Below are 23,119 nucleotides of genomic sequence, written 5' to 3' on the forward strand. Positions count from 1 at the left end.
AATCGAGGATTCCGTACACGAAACGAACGTATTTGGTATAAAAACAAATGTTTAAAAAATACGACAGGGAATTTACTCAGGTAGTCAAGTGTACACTCTTGTGTACAAGTGCTGTAATAACGCAAAAAACTCTGTAATAAAATGTAATAATTTGTAATAACTTAGTAATAAGAGTAATATAAGGTGCAATTCCAGTAATCAAGTGTAAACGTTTTCAACTAGTAAATTTCCCTCGAAAAAAATAAGTTTCGTATGTCAAATAATGTAAGTGATACGAAGAGGAACAATATTCTTAAATTTTTTCACAAAATTGTTCCTTTTTGTATCATTTATATTATTTGACATACAAAACTCATATTTTTTAAACATTTGTTTTTATAACAAATAAGTTCGCTTCGTGTACGGAACCCCCGAGTTCAGTGCAAGTGTAACTACAAACCGTCTGATTCTTATGTTATTTATGGTTTTTTGGATTTTTCTCGAAAAATAATCACTTTTATTAAAAAATGTACAAGACATAAAATGTGTGTTTTTTTAAGATCTACAACTTTTATCTGAAACATTTTTCAAATTTTTTTGTTTTTTACAAGTTAATCACAAATAACCATGATTTTATGGTGTTTTTTAATGGTTTTCACCATGATAATCAAATTTGCGCCAATTTTCACTATCATTTTCGTAATCATCGTACAAAAATACATTAGTCGAATAGCTATCAAAAATATTAGTTGCACTGGTTAAAATGTACTTCTTAAATGTTGACAAAAAATAACTCATATTAGAAAACATTGTGCCGCTAATTTAAAAATAAATTTTTTTTACCAAAAAGTCCCCATCTCGTGAGTTTTGCCCATATATATTTTTTCTAAACTTTTATTGCTTACAACTGTTTTACTTTATATAAATTTGGAAATCTTAAAGTGCATCTAAGAAGTGTAGACCACTTAAAGTTTTAGATTTCATTATCGGTTCTAGAAGAAAAAATTGTTTATAAAAAAAATGGTTTTAGCAAAAACAAATGTTTATCCTATGAGAACCGATTCGAAATTCAAAAACAAAGAAAGAAAAGAAATAAAAATTTTAAAGAATTTACGTTACACCTATGTATGTAGGAGTTTTTAGCACGTCAGATTAATAAAAAAAAATATTGAAAACCCTCAAACACACATTTTTTGGGGTCTTTATTCCAATTTTTTCAAATTTTTTTTTGTCTTGCTCTTACGGGTCATACAGTGTACGATTTATGGTTTAATTTAGGCCTAAATAGAAGTCTCTAGCACGTTGGGTTAAGTAGAAAAAAATGAAAACCATCAAAAACACGGTTTTTGGAGTCTTTACCCTTACTTTACTTAAAATCCTGACATGATACGCAATTTTGGAACCCTGGATCGTGTTCAGCACACAAAAATACATTGGAAACCACTCCGACATCTAAAAAAAAGAAAGTTATTTTGTTGACCTGTGTTATTTTTCGTAAGGGTTTTGACAAGTTTCTTTCGCAATCTTGAAGACTTGAATGACAATTTTGCCACAAACTTACGTGCTATCTGAGATAGGATATGTATGCCCACGCATGTACAAGAAGCGACCATATTATTTTTAATGAGACTAACTGTAAATTTTTGCTAACTGATTGGGAATTTTTTACATAAAATTATTCCAGATTATTCTGAATCTTTTTTGAACTAAGATGTTTACTAGACTAAAATCGGACTGTTGCGTACAAAATACTGATTCTTTACTAATAGTTTTTAAAGCTATGATATTTCTATTGTTTAACAGTGTAGTTTATAGAGCATATAAAAAATTTTACAATTGAAGCATTGTGTGTAAGAAGGGCGGATAACGCCCGTTTTGATATTATTAAATGTGAATGATAACAATACCCTTTAGTTTATATTACCAAAAATTCATTTCGATAGAAACCTTTTGACGAAACTAGAAATAAATATCTGGGCGATTTCGTTGCTTTAAATATTTTGTAATTAAATTAAAATTTAAAAACAATTGAAAATTCATAATTGATACTCCATAGCAGTTTCTTTATAATTAAAAGGAGGTTACTTAATATTAGATACTACAGAATACATAGGTACAATTGATTCTGTTTCTAATGTGAAATCGAATAAATCCAATAATGGTAAAATAAGATTAAAAAATCCAAAAAGTGAAAACAAAATTTTCGTAAAAAAGTAAAGCCACGGGTGAGGGTTATGAAGCAATAAATGGAAATTTTCAACCTGGGAAAGTATTTAGTTCATCTATTGTATTGTAACGATAGAATATCGTAGTATAGTCGCCCGGCGAAAAGAGAGAAAGTAGACAGCGTAAGTAGTAGTGTCACTCTCTTCCCCCACCACTCGCTGTCACCTAGCTGCTAGTAATATACCTTTAGTCTCGCACCTTTTCCCTCAGTCTTCTTCCGACTCGTCTAGAGGTGCTTCTTTGACAATTCGAAGCGGCTTACTCCTGGCTACCTGGTGCTCAGTAGAGGTGCGTCTTTCTTGACAAAGACGATACACTAGGTCGATTCCTCATTTCGAGGCGCTTCTCGGGTGGAGGAGACACCTAGTGAATATTACTTTGCACTAGCTTCGTGTCGGGCATGAATATTGGAACCGAATCCAATATCTAGCTTCTCCCCGATTACGAATAATAATCGACCTAGCGTGCACGACCCTAGTATCCGTCCGTACTGTCGTCTATGGAGTAAATTCTAGAAAGTACCCCACGTGACTTAAATACTATCGATTCACATATAAAACTGGAAATTAATTTTTTTTCGCGTTAGGTCCCTTTTCTCGTGGAGCGTCACATAGTAAGAAAAAGTTCCGAAATTCATCGAAACATAGATGGCGCTTCACGCCATTTAGCGAGAACTATAGTAACTAGTCAAAATAGGTACCCGGACTCCATCAGGAGAGCAAATTCTTTTGGCAATAAAGTCAGATTTTTTTAAAATTTAAAAATGATATAAGCCTTAAATATATGTTTAAAAATAAAAAAAAATTGCATTACTTTCTTACTGGAAAACTGCACTTTTTGATGAAAAAATCATTTCCATATGTGCAGTATTTTACGAGATAACATTGTTGACAATAAATTGTTGTAAACAATTACCTAATTAATAGTTTTCAATTTGAATTTAATTCCTGAGATGGCAACAAACATTTGTGAATTTTTTCGAATTTTTCATGTTAATTTTCTCTCTCTGAGAGCAGGTGAAAGTACAAGCATTGAAAAAATTCACAAAAATCCGTTTTTAAAAACATTTTGTTATAACAATTATAAAAAAATTGTCTGCCCTATAAACTACACTGTCAAATACTAGAAATGTCACACTTTTAAAAACCTTTTATTAAAATATTCCAGCATTTTTTTTCATACCGTTATTAACAAAAAAAGCCAAAGCCACCTAATTTTGAAAATTGTCTACTAGTGCACTGAGAAAAATATGCTATTGAATCAACAGCATTTCTGTCAAAGGTATAAAAATTATTGATTCAAAAGCATATGCTATTAAATTTGTAAAATATTTTATAGATTCTTTAGCATATGCTTTTGAATTAATAATTTTTATACCTTTGGCACAAATGCTATTGATTCAATATCATATTTTTCTCAGTGTGCAGACCATTTTGCTTCGTCGTGGAAGAAGCTATAAAATCCTTTCGTTTATAAAATTTTTAAAAATGGTGAAAACAAATTTTCCTCTATATAGAAACATGTTATATGAGATCCTGCTCAATTGTCCGAATGTATGTATGTGTGCGTGGATCTTTTTTTGTGAACATGATATCTTTAACAGGATTTAATGGATTTGGGTAAAATTTGGTGTGGTTATTTATCACATTAATCTCTCAAAAATGACGAGAGGTTTTTTAAAAATACCCCAAAAAAAATTTTATCGTCTTTTTCCAAATTTTTTTTTAATTGAAAAAATTTTTAAATAGAAAAATTTATGGTGGCATATAATAAAATCGTCTTTCTTACGTCAAGACAAATCGATTGGTATATATAAAGTATAGATTTGATTTAAATTTTAAAAATTAATGAAAATTGAAAAATCAAAAATTCATATTTTGGCTAAAAAATTTTGTGTTTATTTAAATTCAAGTTAATACATAAAATAATTGTATTCCTTGCATTGAAACGAATCGATTCGTATATATAGAGTATATGTTACACCCAAAATTAATTAAAATTTTCTTAATAAGTTTTCTTACTTGAAAAAATTTAAGAAATTTAAAACAGTTTTCAACTCTATATGTTTTAAATCAATCAATTTTTTTAAAACTGTTTTCTTACCAAATTTGGACTGATCAAGACTAATCTGTCTAAATTTAATGCAAAATCAGTCTGCATATTTAACTACTAAACCACATTATACAATAGCTGCTTGAAATGCAGTGTTTCTTTAAGTTCACAAAATCGCTATTTTAAATAGCATTAAAAACGAAATGTTTCTTTAACACATAAATTTGTTTATATTGCTAGTAAGTGGTTTAATAATTTTTTATGATAATGCATAATTTTGAACATCTACTGAATGATATACACTTAAATTTAGTATTGTTTAACAGTTATACCCAAGAAATAGACGAAATTTATAAATTACGTACTTCTACTGTAATATGTTCTCAGTGTCATAAACGTCTAATAATTGATACTGTACAAAATGGTGTTGATTACTGTAATTGCTATGGAATTAATCAAGCTAAGGCCATTAATAAAGAAGGTAATTTTACTAATTTTATTCAGACTTTAAATTTTAAACACGAGGTAATTCTGATAAAAATAATCACAGATGAATCTTGGGAACCTTTTATTGAACGAGAAGATATGTTAATATGGCGTAGATTAGACTCAAACTCAGGATTATACGCTTACAAAGTATATGGATCCTTTTCTGATGTTACTGCAGCTGATTTTCTTCAAGTACAATTAGATATTGAGTACAGAAAAAAGTGGGATAAAACTGCTAAAGAATTAGATATAATAGATACTGATCCGCTTACGGAATCAACAGAAAATTGTCGCAGTGATATCGTGTACTGGGAAATGATGTGGCCTGTAAGAGATTTAAATTTTAATTGAATTTTTTTAGTATTATACCTAGATATAGTCAAGTATCGCTCACATACAACTGACAAGTAAACCTTTACAAGTTTTCTTCACTCATTCATATAATACTCTACACACTAGTAAAATCATAACTATAAAGTCACTAAAGGGACTTGAACAGTTGTAAAATCCTACTGCATGTTACTCATATGTAGGTATCATTTATTTATGTAGTCAAACCTGGATAAGTGGGAAACATCTTTTGGTGAGACTCTTTTTGTGGTCCCTGCACAACTAATGCAAAATAATCCAAAAAACCTCTATAAGTGGAAAAATATTACCTCCATAAGTGGAATTAATTTTTTTAAACAATTCCCTCTATAAGTGGAACGTTTCTTAACTTTCCCTCTATAAGCGGAACTATTCATAACTTTACCTCTATAAGAAGAACGTTTCCTCTATAAGCGGAACTATTCATATCTTTACCTCTGTAAGTGGAATCTTTGTATATGATGTAATTTAATTAAAAAAAGAATAAAATGAATGAACCTCTTTAAATGGAACTGGGTCTTAAACAACCTGGATAAGTGGAAAACTGGGTAAGTGAGATACCTCTATAAGTGGAACAAAAGTTTTAGTCCCTTCAGGTACAACTTAACCAGGTTCGACTGTAATTAGTTTCCAAATATTATTTGGAGTCATTTTTCTAGTAATTAAATAAATAATAAGAAGGATTAATTAAAATTTGATCTTTTGCCAAAGGCAAAAAAATTTTCTTTAATATTCTATGGTATTTTAAAAAATTAATTAATTTTTTTCTACTAAGACGGCCTCTATAATTGATGTTACATTTTAAGAGAGGGAAATTTATTGCAACCTGAAGAAAGAATAACTTTAATGTGAGTGACAAAGAGGCTGTGGAGGAGGTATTAAAATTTTGCGAAAAACCTGTGACATCATTCATGGGAACTACCTATGTATGTTTTACTGAAAAATATTTGTGACGCTCCAGGAGAAAAGGAAATTTTACGGGAGAAGTTTTTCAAGGGAATGCAGAAGTAGAAAACTCGAGAAATTAGGCGGAACTTATAAAAAGTTTCCCTTCCACAAAACTAATACATCGATGCGTTTGTATATGTTACAGGCAAATTTTTTCACTTGTTCTCAAATTATTCAAATATGTGCTCAAAAATAACGTACCTATAACGGAAGCAACAAAACAGTTGAAATTAAATTTAAAAATTAAGTTTCCTTAAGGAGAGAGGGACTACAAAAGTACACGAAGAGAAATAGATGGTACGGGGTACTATTTAGATAGTATCAGGTACCATATTTGATCTTACATATACGAACAGATATCTAGATTCTATCAGTTACAATCCAGATTTTACGGAGTAACATCTTGATTGTAGTTGGTAGCATAACCATATTTTTTGTAACATCTTTGATGGTACCGAGTATCATAATAATAGTACCGGATAACATCTACTTTTAACCATCAAAATCTTACCATCCATTTCTCTCAGTGTGGTACTTTTAGTTTTTTAATTACTATTTTTATTTTTCTTAGTACGGATCACAAAATTTTAAGCAGTTATTCTACAAATATAACCTTTTTCTATTACCATTTATTTGTCTTTTTTTAATTTTCAAAAATACATACTATAAATCTTTGCGTCTAGCTTAAAAATTGTAAATAGTAATTTAAAAACTAAAAGTACCACTTTTGTAGATAGGGGAAAAAATTCTTCAGTTAGTTACTTGCATCGACCAGGCAATCTATATAATGCATAGGCATTTTATAAAATCCCTAATGCCCACTTTGCCGGTAACATATACGAAACGAAAGAGGACGTTTATCCACGGAAATGCAGACCTCTAGACAAAAATAATTAATCAACATTTAAATAATTTCAATAATATTAATTGTACTTTCTGAAAGATGAGATATCAATTTTTTTTTAAAAAAAATTTAAACCTGAGGCATTCTTTGTCAACGCGGACACCCCTGCTCGCCCAAATTTTATTCATTTTAAATGCCTGTTTAATTTCTTAAATTGAATATTTGCTCGAAATTCTTTACTCGGGAGTTTTTAGGGTCGCTGAATCCGAATTTGCTGTCAGATTGTGTCACATTTAAAGATTTTAAAATGGCAATTTCAATACAGGGATCCCATATGGTAAAAAACTTTTTTAATTTGATGTGTTTCGATCAAAACTTGTCACTTAGGGAGTTTTTGAAGTAGCTGAATCAAAACTTGATGTCAAATTTAAGCTTTCAAAAATGTCGGCAATTTAGTAAATTGTGGACCCAAAGTGTCGAATAATCGGCAGATTTTGTTTGTTACTAAATGCAAATTTTGCTACGAATTTCTAGGTTTTTAAGGTTGCTCGTTATGAGTCTACAGTTGTTAAAAAGAAAAATTTAAATTTGACATCAATTTTGAATTCAGCTACCTCAAAAACTGCCAAAATTTTGGACGCCATTTTGGATCCTTCATTTTGAGGTTTCTTAATTTTAACATCAAATTCGAAATCAGCGTTCCCGAAAACCTTAAAATACCCACTGATATTTAAATTTTTTGGGCTATCACACATGAAGTGATCAAGGTTCAAAAAGTTTTTTTCTCCGATCACGCTTAAACTTGGGGCATTTTTAGTACTCATAGATTTAATCTTTGGTAAAAATATTTTTTCATTTAGTCCAATATTTTCCGATGGGAAGGCGGTGAAAGGTTTAGTGTTTTACGGTACACCGCGAATTTTACAATATTTTTTTCTTAAATATCAAAATCAAATTTTTTTACCAATAATAGATTCGAAAGCTTCTTTAATGCTCTTTCGATTGGTGATATGTAATTTTGAAAAAAAAATTTTGACCAAAAAAATGAAACTTCAAAATAAATATGACTTTTTCGGGGTGAAAGATAGTATTTTTTTCAAATCGAAAGCTGAGGTTTTTCTTATAAAAATTTATAGTTGAAAAAATGGGACAAGTGTTACGAACCGATAAACAAAAAATTTTAAACTTTTCTTTAAATAAATTTCAATTTTAAATTTAATAATAAAAAAAGGAATATCAAAGAATTTTTGATAGAAATGAAAATTGTCATGCGTGCCTGAGATTGTGGTTCGCCAGAGGGCTAAGCTGCCAGGGCCGTTTAGCCCTGTTTTAATTTGTGGGGACGTTTTCCTCTTTCAAATGTAACTGCCAAGCAACCTTTTTGTTTTAACCTTAAAACCATTTAAGAGAAGAAAATAAAATAAAATACGCTTTGATATGGAATGAATAACAAAAAAAAGAAACGGATTAACTAAGAATATAATTTATTAAAAAGACTAGTATATTATGTGTCAAGCACGTAAAGTAGTAATTTTCAGTACGAGTTGTCGTTAGTGCGACGTAGGTGAGACGAAGACGAGCCGAAAGCGAGCCAAGTCGAATTGAAGTTGCACAGACAGCGAGTATTGAAATCATCCGAACCTAAAAATTACTACGTGCGAGCCACATACGCTATTTTTTTCGCCATTGTTATGAAAAAGTGAAACAATTTTAAAGAAATATATTATATTATATATTATGTATTATGTATTGGGATCTGAAATACTGCGATACGCCATCTGGTGAGAGCCTCGTTGTGGTGGCCATGTTTTCATTCCGTGTTTCTCTAACATATACAAAAGAAAGAGATAAAAAACCAAGATGGTTGTCACAAGAAGGCTCAGGGGTGGGTCAGTTTCGCGTGATTTCTGATCCCAATTATAAATATATATATATTTACCTATATTACAAAAAGATATCGCCGCCAACGCCGCTGTTCCAAGACTCTGAATATAGCCGTAAGTCAAGAGAAGAGGGGTAGGAGAGAAGGGAGGGGGGGACTTGCGGCTATATTCAGAGTCTTGAAACGATCTTAACCTTTAAATTTAGGGTGGGGGAGGGGAAAAGGAGGGTAGAGAGGAGGGGGATGGGGGTTGGCGCGCGAAGCCGCTGCCGCCGCTGTTCCAAGACTCTGAATATAGCCGCAAGTCAAGAGAAGAGGGGTAGGAGAGAAGGGAGGGGGGACTTACGGCTATATTCAGAGTCTTGAAACGATCTTAACCTTTAAATTTGGGGAGGGGAAGGTAGGAGGGGGGTGGGGGTTAGCGCGCGAAGCGCGCAGGGGGCGTAGCCCCCTAGTATATATATATATATAATATGTATGAAATAGTATATAAAATAAAATAATAAAAATTGATAAATAAAATAAAAGCAAAACAAAAATTATGCAAAAATTAACAACTGCCTAAAAAAGTCTTTTTTTGGCAGTTGGCCCAAACTGCCTTAAAAAGTGCTACTTTATCTGTCCAAAACAGGCACAAAAAAGACACTTTTTCATGTCAATGGCGAAAAAAATATATTAATGACAGATGAAAAACAATAAAATTTTATTTTATATATGAAGTTAGTGACCGTTATAGTTTATGAATAAAAATTTTTCTTTTAAATTTAAATTAACCCTTATATTACCCGTGGGGTCCTGTGAACCCCAGCCCATTTTCAACGGAATATTTAATCAAGATGCTCGTGGAATTGGTCCCTGTGACTCTATCTAGCGTTAATTGAGATTACAAACTGTATATTAGAAACGAGTAAGGTTTGCTCTCGATCGTCGGATAAAAAACGAGAATATCGCTAGACTACTTGTAACTTAAAATGTGTAACAACTATTATTTTTCTAAATTTTTTACACTTAATAAAACAGTCATATTATGAAAATTTGATAATATTAGACCATTTTTTCCAGTTTTTTTCAAAATAAATACCTTTTTTTGAAGTACAATTCATGAACTTTATTTTGTCTCAAAGAGTATCAGCTCACACATACAAATCACAATTTTTAGCCAAAAATTTAAAAAGTTACCCAATTTTATGTAAAAGAAAGAAATTTTCAGATTTCTTCGCAATTTAAAATTTTTTTTGGCCTTAAAAAAAATTTAACTTGAAGTACCGATTGATTCTTTAAAAGAAATGTTAAGGAACACCTAAAAAATTTTAAAAAGCAAAATATTTAATAATAAACATTTTACAGCAGTTTAAATACGCCTTGGTCCAAAAGACCCCATTTGGCATCTACGTAAGTTTTTTGACGTGTGTCATTTAAGGGTTAATAAAATATTTTTGACCGATAAGCCTGTTATAAATCTTATTATTAAATTTTTATTTTAGGCCTCTCTTCAGGTAGTCTAAAACACACGCTCACAAATGTTTCCTCATAGAAGTTTTCAAAACACAAGCGCGCACAGAAATGCACTTATATATATGGGGTAAAATTCCTGTAGCGAACTAAGTGAAAAAAAAGTTGATTGGATCGGGCTGTAACTTGCACATAGTTTAGCCCTAGGGGTGAGTAATTTAACCACGAAGTATTGTTAGGTTTTTTCCAAAACTGAAGGAGAGGGAGGGGGTTGAATTTTTTTGAAAAATGTAAACAGTGAATTTTTGAAGACTTGTAACTTTTAAGTAAAAGGAAAAAAAATTTGTCCTGTACACGGAAAAAAATCAATGGTTGCCACAGCCATACCTTTGGTTGTCTCAACCATATTATATTGAAAAATACGTCCCAACTATACCTCCGGTTGCTCCAGCCATATTAAATAGCTAGCTTTAAATTGTTAGCACAACTAAACTAGAATATATGGCTGTGGGAACCATATATTTGGAAAACATACAAATGCTAATATGGATGTGACAACCATTTTTAATTGATGCTTCGACCATTATTTAATGTACCATATTAATATTGTTGAAGCAACCATTTTATATGGTTACAATTTATGTTTATTTTATTTGTTTAATATTATCAATACGGTTATTTTTGATTAATTTAAAACATTGAGTCCCATAAAAACGTATTTATTTTTTTGAAATAATCGCCAAATACAAATTCGTTAACAAAATAAACAATCGTATCGCACCTTTTATTATAGTATTATAATTATAGTGCGTGCCTAAGTGTCGCAAACATTGAAGAATTTCCCCATTTACAAATTATGACTGGGAAAGGTGAATGTAAATTGTTTAAAAAGACGCAGTCAACTTCGAAGCCTATTTTTTTAAGGAAATCAATGCACTCAGCTTCCATTTTTTAACTTAAAAAACACATTAACCGGGATCAATATAATTCTTAAATGATTATAGAAAATGTTTAGGACTGCGGACATATACACGTTTCGCGACGCTTGGAATTAATGCGAGTAATATAGACGTAATATATTGCATCACCGCGCAGACAAGGTGCGCAGGCGTCTATAGGGGCCTTAGCAATTAAAAAATGGATAGGATAACAAAATTGTTAAAATCCAAACCAATATTGTTACCTCAACTAAAGCTATGGTTGATATATCCATATCATAGGTACAAATATTATATGGTTGCCACAACCATTCTTTTTTGTCAATGTATCCATACTGAAAGCTGCTTCAGCTATATGTATGGATGCCTCAACAATATTATGACCAACAATATTTTTATGGTTGGGACAACGATACCTTTTCTTTCCGTGTATGTTTTCAAAAGGTTCTTTCCTGCTCTTTCAAATGGTGCAAAATTTTTTTTTAAAAATTCAAATTTTGACCCTTTTTATGAAAATTAAACTTTTTTTCAAATTTTTTTTTAAGTTAGGTCCTTTTTATTTTTTTTAATTCTTTTTTTTATGAAAGATAAAAATGTGTATTTTCACCTCAAAAAATATTCCGATGTCCTTTTTTGTTATTTTCGAGATATTAATTAATTAATTAGTTAATTAATGTTAATAAAAAATGAAATATTTCTCAAATAAATAAAGTAATTGCAATCCTAAAGGTACCAATTGAAAGCTGACGTAATTCCGCATCCAACGAGCCCAAAATGGATTATTTTGAATTAGAGGATTTTTTATAAACAATTGCCATGTTAGCCAATTGTTTATTAAAAATCCACTAACCCAAAGTACTTACCTAATAAAAACTTATATATTTTATAAACAAATAAAGGTATCGTAATTCTGACGTTACTAAATGAAAGTTGACAAAATTCCGCATCCAACGAGCCCTATGTGAAGTACTTTGGGTTAGTGGACTGTTAATAAACAATTGGCTAACATGGCAAATGTTTATAAAAAATTCTCTAATCCAAAGTAGTCCATATAGGGCTCGTTGGATGCGGAATTACGTCAGTTTTCAATTGGTACCTTTAGGATTGCAATTACTTTATTTATTTGAGAAATATTTCATTTTTTATTAACATTAATTAACTAATTAATTAATTAATATCTCGAAAATAACAAAAAAGGACATCTGAATATTTTTTGAGGTGAAAATACACATTTTTAGCTTTCATAAAAAAAATAATTAAAAAAAATAAAAAGGACCTAACTTAAAAAAAAATTTGAAAAAAGTTTAATTTTCATAAAAAGGGTCAAAATTTGAATTTTTAAAAAAAATTTTGCACCATTTGAAAGAGCAGGAAAGAACCTTTTGAAAACATACGGGACAAATTTTTTTTCCTTTTATTTAAAAGTTACAAGTCTTCAATAATTTACTGTTTACATTCTTCAAAAAAATTCAACCCCCTCCCTCTCCTTCAGTTTTAGAAAAAACCTAACAATACTTCGTGGTTAAATTACTCACCCCTAGAGCTAAACTATGTGCAAGTTACAACCCGAACCGATCAACTTTTTTTTCACCTAGTTCGCTACAGGAATTTTGAGGGAGGGAGGAAAAATGAGGGAAAATTTATATTTCAAAATTTTTTTTTCTTTTTTAAAAAAAATAAAAATTGTCGGATTTCACTCGAGTGGAGTTGTTCCTTTTATTTATTATCGTCTGTCCTGAATATTGGTCACTATCTTGTAGTGATCCGTCAAAGTAGAGGCCGATTAACAGACGGGCTTAGTCCCGGCGTTTCGCGATGCTTTGATGCTTCCAGGAGCTTACTAACAAGGCGAAAGTTGTACTGCAATTTTGTAAGTTGTTTCTAAGCCTCTATTTATTGCTTCTAAATCTGGAGAGGATTTTGGGTTAGAAGTGGTGATTGTGGGAGTAGAGGTAGGGAAAAATCTCTGGGCCCATTGGAAGATGCAATTTTTACTGACAGATAATTAACATTTGATGTCCTAATTATGGCCCTTCAATAATTCAAGAGCACCTTCTCATAAATTTGAATATTGCAATAATTAATTCTGAATAAATGATTCCCTTTTCATTTTGCTGAGCTTTAAAATGTATTTCAGCTTCGAAGCATCGCACGTGCATTTGTTTTGTGTGCACATGGGGCTCAGGGGAAGAGGAAGTGATCGAGCGAAGGAGAATAAGCAACGAGCGGAGGCCTAGGTTGTGTTGGTGGCCTTTACTGTACAGTGCATGTGCGCGTCATTGTTTCAACGAGTCATATGCGTGCGTGTGCTATAAAATAGTCACCCGAAGATGTAATAATAATAATTTCTTTTGATTTTCCTCTTTTTCTTTTACCAATTTTACAATGTATAGTTTTCTTTTAATTTTCACAAATTATTTCAGCGATAGGATATAATTGCAATGTAATAAACCAAACTAAGGGTGAGTTGCGGAGATTTAAATTAGTCGCACACGTACATACACATCACACATAACTTATTAATTAGATACTATTATAATAATACGGATTAGTGATTTCCTGAAGGTCATAAATTACTTACTTATTTATTTTAACTAACCAACTTGGTTAATTTTATGTTGAATTTTATTTAATATATATATATAGCCTGACTTTATTTCCTGTACGGTGCTGATGCAGACTAAAGTCAGGGGATATTATTCAGTATCATATTTTAGCTGACTTTTAATTTCGACGAATATAAGAAAGAAATAATTTTTACACCTAATGTGGGGAAATTGTTTCGAGGAAAATTAATTTCAATAGTAATAAAAAATAATCTAATGTTAGGTCATACCGTAACAACAAGAATTTTTAAATATTAATAATTAACATTTTTTGCTTTTTTTTGACCACTTATAATAATTTTTTTTTATTTTTCAAAATTTAAACATTCCTGTCCCATTTTTTTAACTATATATTTTTGTAGGAAAAACCTCAGCTTTCGATTAAAAAAAATTATCTTTTTAGGGTTTCGTACTCGGTTCAGAACCCTATTAATATCGGTTTTTTTTCAAATCGTGTACTCCCCCCCCTAGCGCCACACGAATTTATCTGGAGGGCTGAAATTTGGTACACATATGCGTTTTCACGTGTAGATTACAGGAAAAATATAGCGAACCTGATTGGAATTGATTATCATACCGTTGTCAAAGTAAAACCATGAATTTTTACGAAAAAATCCTAAAAATGACTATGTACCCCACCCCCCTAGCGGCCACAGCTTTTGACATAAAGAGCAAAAATTTGGTACGCTTACGTATTTTTACGTGAAAATTACAGGAAAAATATAGCGAACTTAATTCGGATCGATTTACATAGTGTTGTCAAGGAAAAATAAAAAATTTCAAAAAAATGGTTTAAACTCCTTAGCGCACCCAATATTCAACCCAGACTGTTTATATTTGTTGTATAAATGTATATTTGCGTGAAAATTACAGGGAAAAAATGTGAGCACGATTGGAGTTGATGATTAATTTTTATCAAATTTTTAAAGAAAAATGATAATTTTAGGGAAATTTAAATTTATATATTTTGACGTATTTTTACGTGTAGATTACAAAAAAATAGAGCGAGAACGATTGGAGTTGATTTTTCTGGTGCTGTCAAGAAAAAACTGATTATTTTAGAAAAAATCATGAATTTTCTTCCAATAACGAAGAAAATTATATCTAAAGGGCTTAAAATTTATTCATTTTTATGTATTTTTATGTCTAGATTATAGAAATAATTTAATAAACATGATAAGCAGTTGAAAAAGTTAAGTTTTTCCTTAAGTTTATTTCTTCAGTCGTTATAACTCTAAAATAAAAAAATCGGACAAGTGCGAGTTACACTCGCACTGAAATCAAGGGTTCCGTACTCAAAGCGAACTCATTTGGTATAAAAACAAATGTTCAAAAAGATGGGTTGTATGTCAAATAATAAAAGTGATACGAAGAGGAACAATTTTTTTAAATTTTTATACAAAATTGTTCCTTTTTGTATCACTTATATTATTTGACATACAACCCATCTTTTTAAACATTTGTTTTTATACCGAATAAGTTCGCTTTGAGAACCCTCGATTTCAGTGCGAGTGTAACTCGCACTTGTCCGATTTTTTACCCCGAAAAAGTCAAATTTATTTTTAAGGTTCATTTTTTTGGTCAAAAATTTTTTTTTTCAAAAATGCATATTATTAGTCGAAAGAGCATCAAAAAAGCTTTCGAAACTGATATTAAAATAAAATTTATTTCTATGTTTTAGAGGAAAAGAAATAATTTTCTAATTAGTGATCAAATGGGAAAAAATTGCTTTTTTGTAATTTTTTTTTCTCTTAAATATAAAAATAAATTTTTTTATCAATATCAGTTTCGAATCCTTTTTTGATGCTCTTCCGACTGGTAATATGCATTTTTTAAAAAAAAATTTTGACCAAAAAAATGCAACTCAAAAGAAAATGAATGATTACAACATGTGGTGTACCGTTAAACACCAAAACTTTCACCCCCTCATAATAAAAAAAATTTTATCCTATGTAAATTGATTAAACTTATAAATTTTGTAGGTTTTAATTTTTTTTTCTTGAAAATTAATATCTCATCTTTCAGAAAGTATAATTAATATTATTTTAATTATTTAAATGTTAATAAATTTTTTTTCTAGAGGTCTGCATTTCTGTGTATAAACTTCCTTAAATCCTTCATTTTGGAGTAAAAATAAAGTACCTTTTGGTACTTCGAACTTCTACCGAAACTTAACAATTTTTTAAAAAATAAGTTCAAAATAGCAGTTTTTTGCAAATTGGCGCCTTTCATCATCAAAATAGTTATTCTAAAAAAGAAAGTGCATAAAATTCTGAGTAATTTGTTAAATAATTAACCCTTTGGCTCAAGGCGTCACTTTGCAAAAAACTTGTTTTTTTACACTTATTTTTAAAAAGATTTTAATTTCCGATAGGACTTTGAAGTACCGAATTCACTCCAAAATAAAGGGTTTAAGCAAAAAAAATTGTGGTCCTGAGTTAAAACATAAAAATTTTAACTTGACTGGACTAATAGTCCATAATAGAAACAGTTCAAACAACAAAAAGGATTATCAAAATTTAAATTTGTGATCGCAGTTAGGTTTTCAGAGAAGATAAAATTTGTGAAAGTTTGTGTAAAAAGTGTAAATATTATAAGAAATCTAAAAATATTAAAATTCAACGTCGATCGACAATCTTTTACCATGGTAAGTAATAAATATAGGACATTCCACGTCAATACTGACAGAGCCCTAAACAAAACTTGCTTTGATGGATTTAAACGTTCTAGCGCTCAAATGATTTCTACATTCGTGTACTTTAAGATACCGATAGGCGTTTTTGAAATATTTTTATTTTTATGCAAATAGAGCATCAATTTTAAAATACTTTTATGAATTAGAAGCTAAAAACGAGGTAAATAATTCTGAAATTCTTTCTTAAAAAGTTTTTGGGGTCGCTAATTATGAATCTAAATTTTTTTTCAAAATTTTTTTGAATATTTTGAGTTAATATTAATAATTAAATTGATTGTGGAGAGTGGGAAGTTGTGCCTCGTGGGTCGTGCTGCACTTTAAGGGGTTATTACCTCATCTTTTTTTCAAGAAAATCGATTTTCTAAAAACTGCATATTCTTGTAGTAGATATATGTAGAAATGCTATGGAAACTATTTTTTTGTTTGGAAACTTCGGTAAAATATCGAAAAACGGGGTACAATGTAAAAGTCACGCTCTCATGGAGCGTACTCTTCGCGAGTACAATATATGCTATATAATAGCTAATATATATCAGTCATGAGGTATTCCATGCCAAATCGGAGACCATTTGGCTTTTGCACCTCAGTCCTTTTTGAAAACTTTTTTCCTTTTAGTACTCATGAAGACTAGCTTTCACGATTTTTTTCAAATTTTTTCATCAAGCCCTTTAGGAGATATCAATTTTTGAAAAATTACGTCACTTTTTTTTGAAATGCTTGTAATTTCGCTAAAAATTGACCAAATTGGATCAATCTTATATCAAAATTTTTGTTTTTAAACGTACTTTTCAAAAAAATATTGAAAGTTATTTTCGAAAAAAATTTCTATTAGATTTTTGAGATTTAAGACTAAAAATTCATTTTTAAACCTGTGTGTATCGATCGATTTTTTTCAAAATTTTTTTACAAAAACTGCTCTAAATTTGACGAATTTTGAGCCTAGTCTGATAATGGGAAAATGATGGGAACTATTTTTTTCGAATTTTCAAATTTTACGTTTTTAATTATCTGTATGGAAATCAAACAATAATCATTTTCTCTCATTCAAACCCAATTATTTATCTAAAATTTTGTTTTATTTGTAGAAGTTATTAAGCAATTTAAAATGAATGATTTTCAAAATAATACCAGATAACTCGATAATTAATAAATATGAATGAAATCTTTAATCACAATTAAGACTTCATAAAAAAAAACTATTGAACTATTAAGTTCAAATTTTTATGGATTATTCTACACATATACCGCTATCGTCCGATCTAGAATCATAATTTTTTATTAATATTTAACCACTTTTTTAAACAATTTAAGTTGAAAAAACAAGGTAAAAAATGAAAAAAGTCCGCCATTTTGTTTTTTTTTCATCGAAAATAGTTGATTGTAGTTCCGACGATAGCAACGAGCTTACTTTTTAAGAAAATATCAAAAATTTTATTTTCGATTTTGCAGTAAATAAAATAAATTTTGTAATAAAAAAAATATTTAAGAAAAGTCACTGAGATGTGGTACTAACCACTTAATTTTTTTATTATGGCAATTAATATGACAAATTTCAACTATTGGCATATTTTTTTATTGTTAAGAACTAACCTTTTAAGTGGTACCCGTCATCGTTAGAAGCATTTTTCGTGTCTTTACAGATAGTTTTTTGTCTCTTTATGTTTAGGTCATTTCCATTAATTTTTTCAAAGTGATCACAATGTTGGGGCGGTTCAAATACTACACAATTAAATTCTACATCGTTAAAACCCTACACGTCAAACTCTACACAGTTAAATTGCACACCGTTAAACCTTATACAATTTATTTTTTAAATTCTACACACTTAATGTGTACAATGTTAAACTCTACACAAATTTATTTTGTAGTGAAAAATTAATTTCTTTAAATTCAACACGGTTAAATACCACAACGTTAAACTCTACATATATTTCTTTTGTAATAAAAAATTAATTTTCTTAAATTTAACACAGTTAAATTCCACATCGTTAAATTCCACACATATTTATTTTGTAATGAAAAATTAATTGCATAAAATTCTACACAGTTAAATTGTTCACCGTTAAACTCTCCATAAATTTATTTTGTATTATAAAATAAAATTTGTTTAACTCTACACTAATATTATAACATAAAATTAATTTTAATAAATTCTACACCTTTAAATTGCACACCGCCAAACTCTTCATAAATTGATTTTATAATAGAAAATAAAAATGATTAAATTCTACACAGTTAAATTGCTCACTGTTAAATACTAAACAATTTATTTTTTAAATTCTGCACAATTAAATTCCACATCGTTAAATTCTACACAGATTTATTCTCTAATGAAAAATTAATTGCATAAAATTCTACACAGTTAAATTGTTCACCGTTAAACTGTCCACAAATTTATTTTATAATAGAAAATAAAATTTGTTGAACTCTTCACAGTTAAATTAAACACACTTAAACTCTACACACACTAATCTTATAATATAAAATTAATTTTATTAAATTCTACACAATTAAATTACACACCGTTAAACTCTTCACAAAATTTAATTTAAAAAAAATAAAAATTTATTAAACTGTACCCCGTTAAATTGCACATTGCTAAACTCAAAACGATTTAGTTTTTAAATTCTACACAATTAAATGCTACAATGTAAAATTCTACACAAATATATTTCGCAATTAAAAATTAATTTCGTTAAATTCTACATAGTTAATTTCCACACTGTTAAACTATACAACAACAAGTTTTAACCGAATCAAATGAATTTTAAGATATTTTCTCCGCCATTTTGAATTATTAACAAAATAACTTTAGTTTCGCGATCAGTGACCGCAAGAACTGTCGAAGAACATGTTTCCCGCAAAAAATATGTTTTTACTTTTTTGAACTTTCGTCCGCCATATTGGAACAGACATTTTGAATTGTTGAACAATGAGTTTCAGAATTATTTACCTCGTTTTTAGCTTTTAATTTATAAAAGTAATTTGGAATTTTTGATAGCTCTATTTGCATCAAAAATAAAATTTTAAAAAACGCCCATCAGCATCTTAAAGTAAACGAATGAAAAAATCATGAGACGGAATAATTTATTATTAAGAGAAATATATTAAAATAAAATAAATGATCAAAGTTATTAAAATTATTCCTCACCCAGCGCGACCGGGTTCAGAGTTGCTGGGGCTCTATTTGACAAAATAAAATAAAATAAAGATTTAATTGCACGCGGACGTCAGTTAATTTATTAATTAAAATTAACAAAAGACTTGATCACAGGGAGGGAAGTTGGTGAACCCAAATACAAAATACAAAAATAAAATATTAAGCGACTTCCAGGAATATTGAGTTTATTATAAAGATAAAATAAAAGTACATTAATCACTTACTTGAATGTGATCAAATATGATCAAATATCGACTCTTTCAACTTTCATTCAAAAATGCGATAATACGCTTTGATTAATGTCGATCCTCAAATTCAATATTCAAACGATCAATACAGACAATATAATTTTGTATAATTTAAACAATATAATTTGGTGTAATACAACCAAGGAGATACACTCCAGCACACAACAAGACGTACGGACAAAGAGTGAGGAACGGACCCGACGATTTTCGGTAATGCGCCAATATATTGAACTATTGGCGCTTAGATCGATGTAAGGTCACAGGGGCGAGTTATTGACCTTTTTTCCCTAACCCTTATCTTAGGATATTTGATCATTTATTTCTCAAAATAATGTCAAGAAATATTTTCCCGTCACATTCTCCCCCTTCGGACTTGACGTTAGTTTGAGAAAGAAAACTGAATCTGAAATAACTCAATCAAGCTGTAAATAATATAATTAACAAAACATTTTATAAAAATAAAACAAATAAAATAATAAATGAAAGTGATTAATGTCTGAAAAGAAATAATTAGTTGTCATGTTTGATTCTAAATTTATTTCAAAAAAAGAAAAAACAATTCCTGGAAGTTTCCTAATAATTGTTTGTCGATTTTTAATTTTCTTTATTTATTGAAAAGAACTTACGTCGTAAATTACAATTATAGTATCAAAAATAAAACTTTCCTTTTAAGAAGGGTAAAACAAAGTAATACTATTTTTGCTTTGGTTCAGATCAATAAGTCATAAATGAGGGGCTGATAGTAAAAATGGTTTAAAATAACATTGGGAGCAAAAGTGGGATAAGTGACTTGGGAGCAAAAACGGGTTAAAATGATTCGTGTAATTTATTGATAAATTCATTATATTATCGATTAAAAAATATTAATTATAATAAAATATGCATTTTTTCCTATTGTTAATATTTTTTAATCGATAATATAATGAATTTATCAATAAATTAAACGAATCATTTTAACCCGTTTTTGCTCCCAAGTCACTTATCCCACTTTTGCTCCCAATGTTATTTTAAACCATTTTTACTATCAGCCCCTCAAATGTAAATTAAGATAAGATCAAAGTCATTTAAAACAAAATTTGTACTCTCGTTTTGAGATCAGTCTTTGATCAGTCTTCATGTCTAATTTTTGGAGTTCTTCTTGTATTTTGTTGGCACGATGACCTTGTATTCCTCTCCATCGGACAATTCAGGTCGAAGAGCCATCACCTCGTCAAGAGATTGATCAGCAAACTCGGTCGTCAATGATTGAACAGCTTGGCGACGTTTTTCCTCCGACAGATCTTTCTTTGAAGGTGTCATGTTGTTCGCTGGTTTTTCGATAAGAGAAAGAGCGTTCTCCCTGATCAAAAATGCCCTCACACGATTGACATAATCGTTTTGATTCGCAAAGTTTGCCTTGATCTTCCGGCGAAGCTGCTCCTCCGTATGCTCATTGATCAAATATTTATGATCAGATGGTATTGCCCAAGCTGGCAAGGTGACGTAGTTCAACCGAAGCCAGTCGACAAGTCCAGCGTAACGAATATTGCAATCCGGACATTCAGGACAATAGATGCACAGATCGTTAGAGCATCCTACGCATTTGTTTAGAGCCAACTCGTGCTCAACTCCATGAGGATATATGCAGTCAATGGTCTCGAATCCTTCTGCTCCACAGATCAAACAAAATCCAGGTCTCATCGGCATCTTGCACTCCGTGAAACGATGCTCGCGTGACCTGCAGTTCACGCACGCAGCAGTTCTTTGTTTGCCCGTCACAGAAACAAAGGTCTGAGTACCTCGATCAACTTTCTTAGCTTCCATCTTTTTAAGAAAGATCTCAGCTCTCTTAGTGATCAAATTTTTGAGCAGCTTTTCCGACAGCATCCTGCAGTCCACCATGTAAAGAGGCTGGGATTGATTCTCAGAATCAACCAAAGTCGGAACTCCCAATTCCTTCATGACATCCTGGAAAGTCGGAATGTCATTGATCGTATATGGCAAAGGTTCCACCTTTACCGAAGGAGCGATGACAGAATCAGTTCTGTCAGTCATCCTCATCCGCTGACCATCCTTCCTCAGCATTGGCTTCACATCAGGTATGCGATTCCTCTTCTTATTTTCTGATCGAATATCAAATGGAGTCACCCTGACAGTATTTGTCAACTCGATCTTGGGTGGTTTCCGATTACGGAACTCGTTGATCAGTTGTTGAGCATCCGCAGAAATCTCGTCAATGCGCCGCTCGCTCGTTGTACTTGACGAAGTTAAGTTCTCGTCAAAAAGCGAAGCATTGTCATCAAAGATCTGATCAATTTGGTCATCTTGACCCTTGAAGTCAGACACCTTCAAAGTCATCTCACGCATCATATCGTCCATTTGTTTCTTACAACGGACTAGTTTGTCCCATTGTTCTCCGAGATCACCTGCTTCTTCTGGATCAAAATTCGCAGCCATATCTCTGCTCATCCTTCCCTCAACAAGCAACCAATCAGACCTGAACTGTCCGTATTAGTGATGACCTCAGTCCTCCAGATGAATGCGCGCAGTTGATCGATCTACAAATAAATTTCATGACAATCGCAAACTTCGACGTGGTATTTTCAAATTAGAGACTGAATATTTGCCAACAACTTTACCATTTTTGTCTGACAGTTGGACTGTACCTGGACCATAAACTTTAGAAATAATAACTGGACCTACGTAACGGTGAGCCAACTTAGAGGAATAATTTTCAGCCTTATTGCTTAGCTTTTTGTTCGGATAATAAACCTCCATTCCCACCTCAAGTTCAACTGACAGTTTTCTATCGGCATTCGACTTGGCAAGTCGCTTTTCAGAATAATTCTGCAATTTACTTTCGACTTTATGACGTAACTCGTCGATTATTTTCATGCGATCAACCCAAGCCTTCGTCGCGTCATCAGCAATTTCGTCAGTACCCACTTCACAGTCGGTTGATTTTAATTCTCGTCTCGCGATAGCCTCATAACCATGATTCAAGAAAAATGGCGAAACGCGAGTACCAGTATGAGGTACGGTGTTACATGCAAATTGTACTTTAGACAAATTCTCGTCCCATTCTCTATGATCTTGATTTATATAAGCGGAAATTATAGGTTTTATCGTTCGATTTACTCGCTCTACCGGATTACACTGAGGGTGAGCCAACGGGGTAGTGATATGCCTAACGCCTCTGGCCAATAAGTACGCTTTGACATCTTTATTTATAAATTCTTTCCCGTTATCTGT

At 30.7% G+C, this 23,119-nt stretch overlaps 2 protein-coding genes across 6 annotated transcripts in view; one reads left to right on the forward strand and one right to left on the reverse strand.

Moving 5' to 3' along the window:
• Positions 1 to 23,119, reverse strand: part of LOC127287886 (pseudouridylate synthase 7 homolog) — a 757,063-nt gene that overhangs the window by 338,434 nt on the left and 395,510 nt on the right. The gene's annotated exons all lie outside the window — the stretch shown is intronic.
• The window catches only part of LOC127287889 (stAR-related lipid transfer protein 7, mitochondrial), a 179,775-nt gene that overhangs the window by 75,611 nt on the left and 81,045 nt on the right, over positions 1 to 23,119 (forward strand). For 2 of the 4 annotated variants that reach the window (XM_051315042.1, XM_051315040.1), the window contains one exon: positions 4,584 to 5,073. In XM_051315042.1, the coding sequence (XP_051170999.1) occupies positions 4,584 to 5,073 (490 nt within the window). Of the gene's footprint in view, positions 1 to 4,570; positions 5,074 to 23,119 lie in introns of all 4 variants that reach the window. The other 2 variants (XM_051315041.1, XM_051315043.1) reach the window with 2 other exon arrangements.

This window comes from Leptopilina boulardi, unplaced genomic scaffold (genome assembly GCF_019393585.1).
Source record: "Leptopilina boulardi isolate dan_hultmark-lab unplaced genomic scaffold, ZJU_Lbou_2.1 LbouV2_377, whole genome shotgun sequence".
NCBI classification, from domain to species: Eukaryota; Metazoa; Arthropoda; class Insecta; order Hymenoptera; family Figitidae; genus Leptopilina; species Leptopilina boulardi.